Source organism: Corythoichthys intestinalis, chromosome 19 (genome assembly GCF_030265065.1).
Source record: "Corythoichthys intestinalis isolate RoL2023-P3 chromosome 19, ASM3026506v1, whole genome shotgun sequence".
In the NCBI taxonomy this organism is placed as follows: domain Eukaryota; kingdom Metazoa; phylum Chordata; class Actinopteri; order Syngnathiformes; family Syngnathidae; genus Corythoichthys; species Corythoichthys intestinalis.
The window spans coordinates 17964780-17978242 of record NC_080413.1 but is presented as its reverse complement, the minus strand read 5'-3'; the positions used below and the strand labels follow the sequence as shown (position 1 = coordinate 17978242).

Genomic DNA, 13463 nt, shown 5'->3' with positions numbered 1-13463 from the left:
AAGAAAGAGGAAAAAGTAAGGCTAGGTATGTAGGGAGGGGGAATACAGACACAGGGCTGGATTGCCGAGATAAAGCAAATTTCCTCGTCTTCATTTCACGCTCAAAGCGAGCCACGCGTCAGCGCCGGTTCTGGCTTTGATGGCGGCCATTAAGGCTGGGCTGCAGATGGCGGGATGATTGATTAATAACGCTCTTCATTAGGTGCGGCGCTTTGAAGAAGGTCAGCGCGTGAAAGCGCACTTTATTTCAATGCATAGTAATCCTTTGAATCCTATGGAGCTTCCACGAATGACCGTTCTTTTTGCCTCCGAGACATTGGGTCTCTTTCACTAATAAATGTGCTCAAATATTCTTACTCTTGCACAAGCTGTGGCCCGCATATACACAAAATCAATCCATGAAATTGATGAAATTAGCATTTGAAGTGGGAGCAAATATGGGAGCCCTATACTGCACAGGGTTACATCAGAAAAATGATGTCTTGGTATTTTTATTTTTTTTGCCCGAAAGATCACTCAAACTATCGTTTTTAACTAAAAGTTGCAACATTTCTTTTTATTGGATGCGTGTAGTGCTTTTCTTAACCTATTTTTTTCTGATTTTTACTGTAATTGTACTGTTTTCATTGCCTCAAAATATGTTTTGTATGTATTTCCCGCTTATACTTTTAACCAATCTGTTTTCTTGTAAGCAGTGTTGATAAACTGACCACATTTGTCATGTAGCGTATTTAAACCATCCTTATTTGATATAACGTATTTTTCGGACTATAAGTCTCACCTGAGTATAAGACGCGCCAGCCATAAAATGCCCAACGAAGAGATAAAAACCATATATAAGTCGCACCGGAGTATAAGTCACATTTTTGGGGGAAATTTACTTGATAAAATCCAACACATAGAACAGATATGTCATCTTGAAAGGCAATTTAATATAAAAATTAGGGCTGTCAAAATTATCGCGTTAATGGGCATTAATTATTTTTTTAATTAATCACGTTAAAATATTTGACACAATTAACGCACGTCCCGCTCAGACAGATTTAAATGTCAGTAGAGTGAAATGCCCACTTGTTAATTGTGTTTTATGGAGTTTTGCTGCGCTCTGCTGGCGCTTGGGTGCGACTGATTTTATAGGCTTCAGCACCTATGAGCATTGTGTAAGTAATTATTGACATCAACAATGGTGGGCTACTGGTTTATTTTTTTATTTAAAATTTTACAAATTTTGTTAAAACGAAAACATTAAGAGGGGTTTTAATATAAAATTTCTATAACTAGTACTAACATTTTTGTTTTAAGAACTGCAGGTCTTTCTATCCATGGATCGCTTTAACAGAATGTTAATAATGGTAAGGCCGTCTTGTTGATTTATTGTTATAATAAACAAATACAGTCCTTATATACCGTATGTTGAACGTGTATATCCATCTTGTGTTTTATCTTTCCATTCCAACACTAATTTACAGAAAAATATGGCATATTTTATAGATGGTTTGAATTGCGATTAATTGTGATTAATTACAATTAATTAAGTTTTAAGCTGTAATTAACTCAATTAAAAATTTTAATCGTTTGACAGCCCTAATAAAAATACAATAGAGAACAACATGCTGAATAAGTGTACAGTGTACAGTGCATGAACAACGAAATGCAAATATACTGTCCTCACCAGGACGCTACGGCTCGGTCCTGGCTATACAGCGAGCTAATCTCCCAAATGACGATGCTGGACGTTCGTATAATTTGCTGAATCAATTTCGTCCTCGATACCAAACAGGTTCGCATCAACGTAATTAAATTATAGTTAGGTGCTATTACAGCAATGACACAAACGGTTAGCATGCGTTCGCTATCATTAGCACATCTTTCAAACAACCACACAACTGGCTCTAAGTGTCCGATCGCAGAAAAGATGATACACACAGGCGTTGCCTCTGTAGAGATATTTTACAAGCATAAACAATGAACGTAGGTTCGCAGCCGTGTTTCTCTCTCGCTAACTCGCCCACTCACTCAGAGCTGCGTAGCTCTCAGTCTTCTTCTGGCGTGTGAGCGCTCTTCTTCACGTCAACAAGTGCGAGTGCGCCCCCACGTAGGCGTGAAAGCGCCACAAACTAAAAGCATGCATTTCAATATAAAAAAGTCAATAATACAATTGAACACACATTGCCAAAGGCAGAACGCGATAATCGCTATTAAGAGTTATTCAGATAATTATAGCATAAAGAACATGCTAGACCATCAGTGTCACTCCAAAACATCAAAATAACATGTGAAATGATACCATAATGTGTTAATAATTTCGCAAGTCGCTCCTGAGTATAAGTCGTACCCCCAGCCAAACTATGAAAAAAACTGCCACTTATAGTCCGAAAAATACGGTAATTACTTTTAAGTATTTCTTAAGGCATTTTTTAGTACGTTCTGCCTGTATTCATCCAAACTAAACACGTTGAAAGTGCATGGTTCATTCCGCCAATGTAGACCATTTTGGCAGAACACCAGTATTATCAGGTGGCCAATAATATCGGCCGATAAAAGCAATTTAACATGATATCAGATAACATTGATACTGGTTTTTCATTATTGGTATTGGGGCAAATATGTATGTTGCCTTGAAAGCAAATGTAAAAGCCTACTCCAGCTGTACTTATTGACCATTAGATATCTCCAAATTAAGATGCTTGGAATTTATGTGAGCAGACCATTTGCATTCATGGTGCAAAAATTAAATGAACAATAAATGAAAAATTAATTATAAACTCATTAAATATAACTACTGTGTTACCAGAAAGAAAAAATCACTAAGAAAACTAGAATAAAGTAATAAAATACAAAACTCTTTGTAAAGGCCCAGCAAAATGCATCTCGGAAATTGTCATTGCATTGGCATGTCCTATGGTTACCTGCCTGTATTTTTAATGATTTGGTTGCCCCCTAGTGGCCCTTTGGGGTAACTACTGTAAACGTGATTTAATTATGAATGATTCCTTTTATTTAATTACGGATATATTGGCTCCTTCCAATTATTTATATGGGACATTTATTTTCTTTCACTTTGAAGTTTTTCTCTTATTTTTCACAGGATGTTTATTTTATTTAGAAATCCTTGAAGTTGTTACATTTATCATTATGAAAGCATCCAGTGGGGCATCACAATACAATTAGCAATAACATGGTAAGTGCACGACCTAATATATCGTTATTGGTTTGATGACTGGGTTGGATTTGGACAATATTGGGACATTGCTTATCGGTTAAAATGTCATTATTGTACAACTCTATCTGACGTGAATGGCGGTCGTCTTCTGAACTCATTCAACACCTTTGACGATAGATGTTCAATCCATTTTAATTTGTAAGTCTCTTAGTTTGAAAAATGGTTTGATTGATTAAGTGGCATATGACAGCCTATTTGTTTGTTGCTGAAAGATTACAGAGTCCGCAGATTGTATGTTCTTCGAAATTACCAAGTCATATTTTCATTTGTGAGTACTTCATAGCCACATGATGGTAATAACCAGAAAGAAAACAACATCATAAAAGCCAAGGAAGTGTTGTGCAAAAAGCTTGCGGGCTCTGAGATGTTATTTAGCTTTTTCCTTCGCTCTAATTACGGCGCCGTCAGACAAATGCCATCCATGCTGTAATTCTGCTCAGCTTCCCGCTGCTCGGCAAATCACTACGCTAAACTTCACAAATTTTTTTCTTACGACTCGGCTGCTTAACATTTTACACGATGGGCTTTAGTGGCGCAAACTCATTTGACACTTTTGATGAGGAATTCATGGGTGTTTCTCTCTTAAAAGTTGGGGTCTTTGTTCTTTTTGTTGTAGAATCTACTGTATGCTGACCTTTAATATGCGCTGTCACAACTGTGCAATCATAAAATAAAATGACTTCCGCACTGCCTTTTTCAAAGCTCGTCAAAGTTTAATTAATTCTCTTTACTTGGCTAGCTGGAACGTGAACGCCATAGCAAAAGAAGACAATGAATCTTCCTTTCATTATGTATGTTAAAACTTCACGATGTAGCTAGAGATTTTTAATGACACAAACACAATCTCAGGCGTTACAGCTCATCTGAAGCCAGTGGAGCACCAACTTTAAAAAAAAAAAAAAAAAAAAAAACTATTGTGCCCCACTTCTGTCACTAAATATGGGTCTCCTGCCACGCAAATGGTTGTTAAAGACACTATCACCACACAACGTAAGATAACTTTTCATGCTGTGAGCTTAGTAAAAAAAAAAAAAAAAAAAAAACTAAGCAAAACTACCTTTTGAGCACCCATTTTCTATCATATTCTACATTTCTAATGGAAAGGTAATCATCTTAAAAGATGTCATCTCCACATTAACTCAGATACTTTTAATACAACATGCCACATATCTTAAGGCTCACACTTAACTCACCAAATATTCCTCGACTGGAATGCTAAACAATGCTATAAATTCATATCAAATGAGCGCTTGCTACATGTTTTTCATCTTTAAAGAAATCTTCGTTTTTGTTGTGGTGTGGGACTAGCGCCATGACAATAATTACTGTAGGCCTACATTGATGAGCTCCTGTGGACCCTGCGTAGTAAGAAAGGCCTTCCAGTTAGGGAAAATGTGGATATTCGGTCATTTCAGTGTGTTGAACTTGAGGGAAATACTTTCAAGTCAAATTGAAGTTAAGATACAACAATAGTTGCTACACTGGTGGTCAAAAGTATTGGCACCCATGCAATTCTGTCAGATAATGCTCAATTTCTCCCAGAAAAATATTTGCAATTACAAATGCTTTGGTGGTAATGTCTTCATTTATTTTGCTTGCAATGAAAAAACGCAAAAGAGAAGAAAAAAAAAACATCTTTTTTTAAAAAAATCATTATCATTTTACACAAAACTCCAAAAGTAGGCCGAACAAAAGTATTGGCACCCTTTGAAAAATCATGTGATGCTTCTGTAATTTCTGTAATTAACAGCACCTGTTACTTACCTGTGGCACATAACAGGTGGTGGCAACAACAAAATAACATTTGCTGCCAGTTAAAATGGGTTAAAGTTGACTCAACCTGTATCCTTGTGTGTACCACATTGAGCATGGAGGAAAAAAAGACCAAAGAACTGCCTGAGGACTTGAGAAGCAAAACTGTAAGGAAGCATGGGCAACCTCAAGGCTACAAGTTCATCTCCAAAGACCTGAATGTTCCTGTGTCTACCGTGCGCAGTGTCATCAATAAGAGTAAAACCCATGCCACTCTGGCTAACCTCCCTAGATGTGGACGGAAAAAGAAAAATTGACGAGAGATTTCAACGAAAGATTTGTGCGGGTGGTGGATAAAGAACCTTGACTAACATTCAAACAAGTTCTGTCCTGCAGTCCAAGGGTACAAGAGTGTCAACCTGTACGACCCATCGGTGTCTGAATGAAAAGGGACTCTATGGTCAGATACCCAGGAAGACCCCACTTCTGACCCAGAAACAAAAAAGCCGTGCTGGAGTTTGCCAAAACTTACCTGAGAAAGCCAAAAACGTTTTGGATGAATGTTCTCTGGTCAGATGAGACAAAATTACAATAGAGCTTTTTGGGAAAAGGCATCAACATAGAGTTTACAGGAAAACAGGCCTTCAAAGAAAAGAACACGGTCCCCACAGTCAAACATGGCGGAGGTTCCCACATGTTTTGGGGTTGCTTTGCTACCTCTGGCACCGAACTGCTTGACTGTGTGCATGGCATAAGTCTGAAGACTTCCAAAAAATTTTGCAGCATAAAGTAGGGCCCAGTGTGAGAAAGCTGAGTCTCCTTCAGAGGTCATAGATCTTCCAGCAGGACAATGACCCAAAACACACTTCAAAGAGTACTAGAAAATGGTTTGAGAAAAAGCACTGGAGACTTCTAAAGTGGCCAGCAATGAGTCCAGACCTGAATCCCATCGGCATAGAACACCTGTGGAGAGATCTGAAAATGGCAGTTTGGAGAAGGCACCCTTCAAATCTCAGAGACCTGGAGCAGTTGGCCAAAGAAGAATGGTCTAAAATTCCAGCAGAGCATTGTAAGAGACTCATTGATGGATACTGGAAGCAGTTGTTCGCAGTTATTTGGTCTAAAGATTGTGCTATCAAGGGTGAGGGTACCAATACTTTTGTCTGGCCCATTTTTGGACTTTTGTGTAAAATGATAATGATTTTTTTTTCATTCTCTTTTGTGTTTTTTTCATTGCAAGTGAAATAAATGAAGATATTCCTACCAAACTAACCAAAGCATTTGTAATTGCAATCATTTTCTGCGAGAAATTGAGCATTATCTGACAGAATTGCAGGGGTGCCAATACTTTTTGCCAGCAGTGTATTACTGTGACTCAAAATCTGAAACTGGACTCTACACATTTACACCGGGATCCTGAGAAAGCCACGTCATATTGAACATATCTCTAGGAAAATTACGCACTAGGAAACAACAAGAAAAGAGAACGTTGGGGGTCTCCCTTCTGCCTTTTAGAAGGCCCTTTTTCACTTAAGAGAAGCCTTGCAGCAGTATGAAAACCAGCTGTTACGGCAAGCTGGAAAGAGTGGAGTACAATACGGCATCATTTTCACCTCCTGCCCTCTTTTTTATATTCATCCGCCACGGGAATGAGTGATGCCGCTTTGAATCCCCATACGTTAATCATCAGAAAATATTCTGTTCAAATCTCCATACATGAATAGCAAATGAACGCTGGTGGGAATAAATTAGCTACATGTTAATTGGAAGTTAGGAAATCATTGGCGGTGGGATACTAGTAACACTCAGGCTTCATAGACCACCATCATTTATCGCTGATGGGTCTGGAATATATCAAAAGCGATTAACAGGAGTAACCTACGCTGTTTGGATTATGTTTTTACTTAACAAAATGGAAGGAAAGTTAATGGCTGCAAATATACTTGCATGGTGCGTAAAGCGTAATTAATTGGTCAATGGTAAGACCATTTAAATCGTACTCACATTGTACGATGAGCTCCACCACGGCCTCACGAGGCTTGACGTTGAATCCGTTGTACTGGCTAGTCTGGCATCGGTACGATCCGGTCATCTCCCGCGTCACGTTGACGATACGGAGTGCTCCGTCGTAGCTCTCCATCTGCATGTTACCGTCTGGCATCGGAGCCTCCTTGTCGGCACGTGACCACAGAATGATAGGCTTGGGCTTTCCTGAAACAAGGCACTCCAGCTCCACTGTTTCTCCCTCACGGGCCACCAGGGGGGACTTGCCCCGGGGGACTGTCAGGTTGGGAGGAACTAAGAAAGAGAAAAACAGAGGAGGGACTGATATGGGGCTCTAGAAAGTCAGCAGGCGGGGTACACGGTGACGGTCGAATGAGCGGGATGGGGTTGGTGAGGACGCGAAACTCCAGCTAGCAGGCAGCAGGTGAGGATGGAAGCAAACAAAAACGATACGATGAAGGGCTGACAAATCAATAACGACCACAAATATCCTAATGCTGAAGCACTGGCGTACCATACCATATTTTCCTGAATCCCATTGTTTGGTCCTCAAAATGACATAATTTCTTCAGCTAGGTTCATACCACAAGTCTTAATGCATAATTCCGATTTTTTTGTCATATCTGTTTTTTTGGCGTGCCCATTCAGTCTGCCTTGGTCCATTGAGTCCGTTTAAGTATCACGCATGCGTGCTAATTCCCAATCGAGATGCACTGAGCAAACTGACCCGCATGTGCAGGAGCATCAAAACAAATGACCACTCATGCTGGCTCAACGTCAATCAAGAGTGATCATATTTTGATTTCCAAAAAGAGGACACTAACAGACATAAATAATCCCCGTTTAGTCTTATATTCAAAGTTTATATGGATTGATAGCATGCACGGACTGTCCGTGCATGACACACACATACGGACAATTTTCCCTGACTCTCAGCTGTGTAAGCAATCTCGAACTATTGCTCATTTGGAGCAGAGAAATAACTGAACATTCTTATCCTCAACCCATTTTATATTTTTTATGACTGTTGTCAAGCCCACCCCTTCCCAAAAGCCGCTTTAGCTAGGCGCTAATGCTAATGCACAGCTGCTTTGCTACCGTAGCGCCCTGTCTCTCTCACTCTTTGCTGAGGTAATTGCTGCATGAATTCCGATTTAGGGGACTTGACAGTTCAGACCGCAGCCACATTCTGGTCAAATTTGGCCCAGATTGGATTTTAATCACATATGAAAGTGGACTAGATCGGATTTGAAATGGCCCACTTTTATGCGACTTTTCCCGTTCAGACCGTCAAGTTAATTCCTCAATCGAGTCGGGAAAAACACGAAAAAATCGGATTCGTGCATTAAGACCTGCAGTTTGAACCTAGCCTAAGTCAATTAGTAAGTTAAGTCATCTAAGCATCAACTTGTACTGACATGAACAACACGAAAAAAATGCTACCTGTGCTGTACAAACCCACCAATACTCAGACTTTGCTAGTCAAAAAATTTTCCACACATCAGCTCAGTGCAACGTTTAGTAGTGCAAGTAATACACTAAAGTGTATAGCATATAATGATGTTATTGTGATGTATGCAAGATCTTTCCCTATACTGTACACTGAACCAACATCTTTAGAAGGCCTGTCACACTTAGTTTTTTTTAAGACAATATATTTTCGCCAGAAACTGCTGCAATAAACGATAGTATTACATTTTTGTTATGGATTTGTTGCCGCATGATATGAGAACATCTAAAGCAGGGGTCAGCAACCCTGGTCCTCGAGTGCCAAATGATCAGCTCATCAGCAAGCTCGGCAGGAGCCTGCTAACGATCATGATTATTTGATTCAGGTGTGTTAAAGGAGGTAGACATGGAAAACAAGCTGGATAGTGGCACTCGAGGACCAGGGTTGCTGACCCCTGATCTAAAGTAATCATCACAGAAACTTGAAGGTCACGACAAACAAGGTGTAGTGATTCAATGAGCTATCTGCCGTACCTTAAATAATATCTGTATTGGCGATATTAACCCTGTAGTCACTTTGACCAGTTCGATACCAGTATATGCAGCATTGTGCACTAATGTTTTTAACATCGTGTATTAATGTGCCTGAGTCCCGGCACTTGGTTTACAGAGGGAGAGAGAGCGAGCAATGCAACACAAATGAATGTTGATGATGCATAGAAGGACTGGGAAAAAAATTGGCCATTTTATATACAGTGGGGCAAATAAGTATTTAGTCAACCAATTGTGCAAGTTCTCCTACTTGAAAAGATTAGAGAGGCCTGAAATTGTCAACATGGGTAAACCTCAACCATGAGAGACAATGTCGAAAAAAACAAACGAACAGAAAATCACATTGTTTGATTTTTAAAGAATTTATTTCCAAATTAGAGTGGAAAATAAGTATTTGGTCACCTACAAACAAGCAAGATTTCTGGCTGTCAAAGAGGTCTAACTTTTTCTCACGAGGTCTAACGAGGCTCCACTCGTTACCTGTATTAATGGCACCTGTTTTAACTCATCATCGGTATAAAAGACACCTGTCCATAATCTCAGTCAGTCACACTCCAAATTCTACTATGGCCAAGACCAAAGAGCTGCCGAAGGACACCAGAGACAAAATTGTAGACCTGCATCAGGCAGGGAAGACTGAATTTGCAATAGGTGAAACGCTTGGTGTAAAGAAATCAACTGTGGGAGCAAATGGAGAAAATGGAAAGACATACAAGACCACTGATAATCTCCCTCAATCTGGGGCTCCATGCAAAATCTCACCCCGTGGCGTCAAAATGATAACAAGAATGGGGAGCAAAAATCCCAGAACCGCACGGGTGGACCTAATGAATGACCCACAGAGAGCTGGGACCACAGTAACAAAGGCTACTATCAGTAACACAATGCGCCGCCAGGGACTCAAATCCTGCACTGCGAGACGTGTCCCCCTGCTAAAGAAAGAACACGTCCAGGCCCGTCTGCGGTTCGCTAGAGAGCATTTGGATGATCCAGAAGAGGACTGGGAGAATGTGTTATGGTCAGATGAAACCAAAATAGAACTTTTTTGTAGAAACACAGGTTTTCGTGTCTGGAGGAGAAAGAATACTGAATTGCATTCGAAGAACACCATATACACTGTGAAGCATGGGGGTGGAAAAATCATGCTTTGGAGCTGTTTCTGCAAAGGAATCAGGACGACTGATCTGCGTAAAGGAACGAATGAATGGGGCCATGTATCGAGAGATTTTGAGTGAAAATCTCCTTCCATCAGCAAGGGCATTGAAAATGAGACGTGGCTGGGTCTTTCAGCATGACAATGATCCAAAACACACAGCCAGGGCAACAAAGGAGTGGCTTCGTAAGAAGCATTTCAAGGTCCTGGAGTGGCCTAGCCAGTCTCCAGATCTTAACCCCATAGAAAATCTGTGGAGGGAGTTGGAAGTCCGTGTTGCCCAACGACAGCCCCAAAACATCACTGCTCTAGAGGAGATCTGCATGGAGGAATGGGCCAAAATACCAGCAACAGTGTGTGAAAAGCTTGTGAAGAGTTACAGAAAATGTTTGGCCTCAGTTATGGCCAACAAAGGGTACATAACAAAGTATTGAGATGAACTTTTGGTGTTGACCAAATCCTTATTTTCCATCATGACTTGCAAATAAATTCTTTAAAAATCAAACAATCTGATTTTCTGGGGTTTTTTCCCCACATTCTCTCTCATTGTTGAGGTTTACCCATGTTGACAATTACAGGCCTCTCTAATATTTTCAAGTGGGAGAACTTGCACAATTAGTCGTTGACTAAATACTTATTTGCCCCACTGTATGTGATATTGATATATACTATTGTGTTTTTGCTGTATCAGACTATAAATCGTTTTAGTAATTATTGTGACAGGCCAAATCTAGCTTTTTACGACAGTTTGTCATAGTGTGTCCATGTGTGTTAAAAATCTCGTATTCAACATTATGTGTGTCTGACCTTGGTAATTTCTCTTTCCGAAAAGAAAAAAAAAAAGACATCTTTCCGAGTGTTCATTATAGTTGATTACAGTGTTTGTTTGGGTGTGTGCGGGGTTGCGTGTGCGCGCATGTACAAAAAGGAAGGCAGCAGGTTGCATTTGGGTAGTCTGCTTCCTCATCACACATGCCTAGCCAAATTAATTTGTTTAATTAGCAAACCTGGCAAATAGCATTGGCTCCTGGAGCGCTGTGTGTTTGTGTACATGTGCGTACATGCCTGTGCTTGTGTGTTGCACGTTTTCCCACTTCAAACCATCAAGCAGACTCCAAGCCTATTTTACAAGTGCGCCTCCCAAAATAGTTTACAGCCAGCCAGCCAGAGGAGGAGTGAAAATGTCCCCAACGCTGATGAAACCGTGTCACACGTCGTCCCCGATGATTCTCGGATGGCTGCCATTGCTGCCCAAACAACGTGGCGGGCTGGATGGCAGTCGAGCTGGCGTGGAACATTGCACTGTGATGAAATCGGCAGAAATTCAGAGAGGGGAAAAAGAACATAGTGGGGATAAAAAGAAACAAGAGTCCAGTTTGTGATCATAAGAGTGACATTGAGCTGGGATCTCAGAGCAGCGATGCTCCAGCCACAGAACAGCCATCAAAATCATTCATCCATGTTCTCTGTACTGCGTATCCTCATTAGCGAGTCTGATCCTAAGCTGACTTTGGTATGAATACGGAGGTTTATCCTGGACTTGTCACCATTTATTGTAATAGGAGATATCAGGAAAAAAAACATTTGCCATTGCAGGCACGGAGCAGGTGAATGTGGTCGGTACAGCAAAAGCTGGCTGCCTCACAAAATTTGGAGGTGGTCCATTGTCTTATGGTCTCACACACTTGCCCCATGCAACATTTCTTAACTAGCCATGTAGCCATGATATACCAAGCTGTTTTACACTAAACCTGTTTTACAGCCTGCAGTGTCTATTTGAAATAACAGGCTCTTTCCCCCCCATTCTTGTACATGAAATGATGAATTTCTTGAGTAACCCCCACCCTCCCAAAGATGAGTCAAATCTTCACTCCACAAACCTGCTTCAAAACTGGCAGCTTCATCTATTGAGAGCCTTGACAAAATGTAAGAAACATAAAGGAGTCATTGTGACAGACCGGGAGGGAACATTCTGGCATTCGTGATAAACCGCAACCGTGTCACCCAACAGCCTGTCAGACACCATGACAGACCACATGAAAACTTAGCAAGACTTGAAAATGGGGGGAAAATAACGCGAACATAACCAAACAAGCATCTTTTTAGAATGTTGGAGAAAACCAGAATACCCAAGGAACATCTTGATTGTGATTCAAACCAGTGTTGTTTTCATCAACGATGACTATAACGAAAATATTTAGTCAACGGACAATTTTTTTCATGACGACAATGATACGATAACTAGCTAAAAATGTATTTTGGAAGACTTAAAATTAACGGGCCTAATGCCAGTTTTTGTCTGACAAGACGAGAACGAGACGAAAATGTGCGAAAAGTTTGTCGCATGTTCACAATGTGAGACATTTTATGTGTAGTTAGCCTGCATCATAGCAGGGTCTTGGTTGTGTCACTCATGTGATGTGCTACGCCCCCCCACCCACCCCTGCCTTAACTCACCAGTGTGTCTCCAGTCTCCGAACTGGCACACACGGTAAGATTGGTTTTCTTATCTTGGCCAGAGAGAATATGCAATGTTGCTTTAGCCTTTAAAGGCCTGTGCTGAGTAATTGTTCATCACATACTAAATGTATCTCATAGCATTAGCATAGCATTTGCGGTCACGTTAGCATTATGCTAATGCTAACGGCGCGTGTCCTCTTAAACCCTCCGACAACTTATTTTACATACAGTTCGCGGCGTCAAGGTGGGCTTAATTCATTGAAAATACTAGTGATGTACCATTTTCCTGCTGAGTGTGTATTATTACCAAGCTAGCGTTGTCCTTGTAGATGCTACAATATGTGTTCATCTGTCAATGTTCTTTCGAAATAGTTGAAAATATTTGTTTTAAGAATTTTTTATTTTACAGACGAAAACATTTTTAGTAAATGTCGACTAAAACGAGACGAAATTAGTCTTGAGTGTTCGTTAACAAAAACTAGACAAAGACAAACACATTTTGAGATGACTAAATAATGATTAAGACTAATAAGTATCATCGTCCAAAAGACTAAGACTACGAAAATGAAAAGGGCTTCCAAAAACAACACTGATTCAGACACACCAACAACTACCTACGATCTACAACTACAATCATTGTGCCTATTTATCCATCCTTTCATTTTTCTATAGTTTTTGTCTTCATTCTGGTAATGGATGAGCCAGAGCCTATTCCAGATGACTTTGGGCAACAGGAAGGGCATACCCTGACTACGTAATAACAGACATTCGCAGGAACAGATAAGCAAACAATCATGTTCATAATTACAACTAAGTACAATTGGGAATTGTCAATTAATTTACCATGGTTTTGGAATGTGTGACAAGCAA

At 40.2% G+C, this 13463-nt stretch overlaps 1 protein-coding gene across 9 annotated transcripts in view; it reads right to left on the bottom strand.

Moving 5' to 3' along the window:
• Positions 1 to 13463, bottom strand: part of LOC130907443 (MAM domain-containing glycosylphosphatidylinositol anchor protein 2-like) — a 459232-nt gene that overhangs the window by 104843 nt on the left and 340926 nt on the right. For 7 of the 9 annotated variants that reach the window (XM_057822539.1, XM_057822545.1, XM_057822543.1 and 4 more), the window contains one exon: positions 6980 to 7300. In XM_057822539.1, the coding sequence (XP_057678522.1) occupies positions 6980 to 7300 (321 nt within the window). The remainder of the gene's footprint in view (positions 1 to 6979; positions 7301 to 13463) is intronic. The other 2 variants (XM_057822544.1, XM_057822547.1) reach the window with 1 other exon arrangement.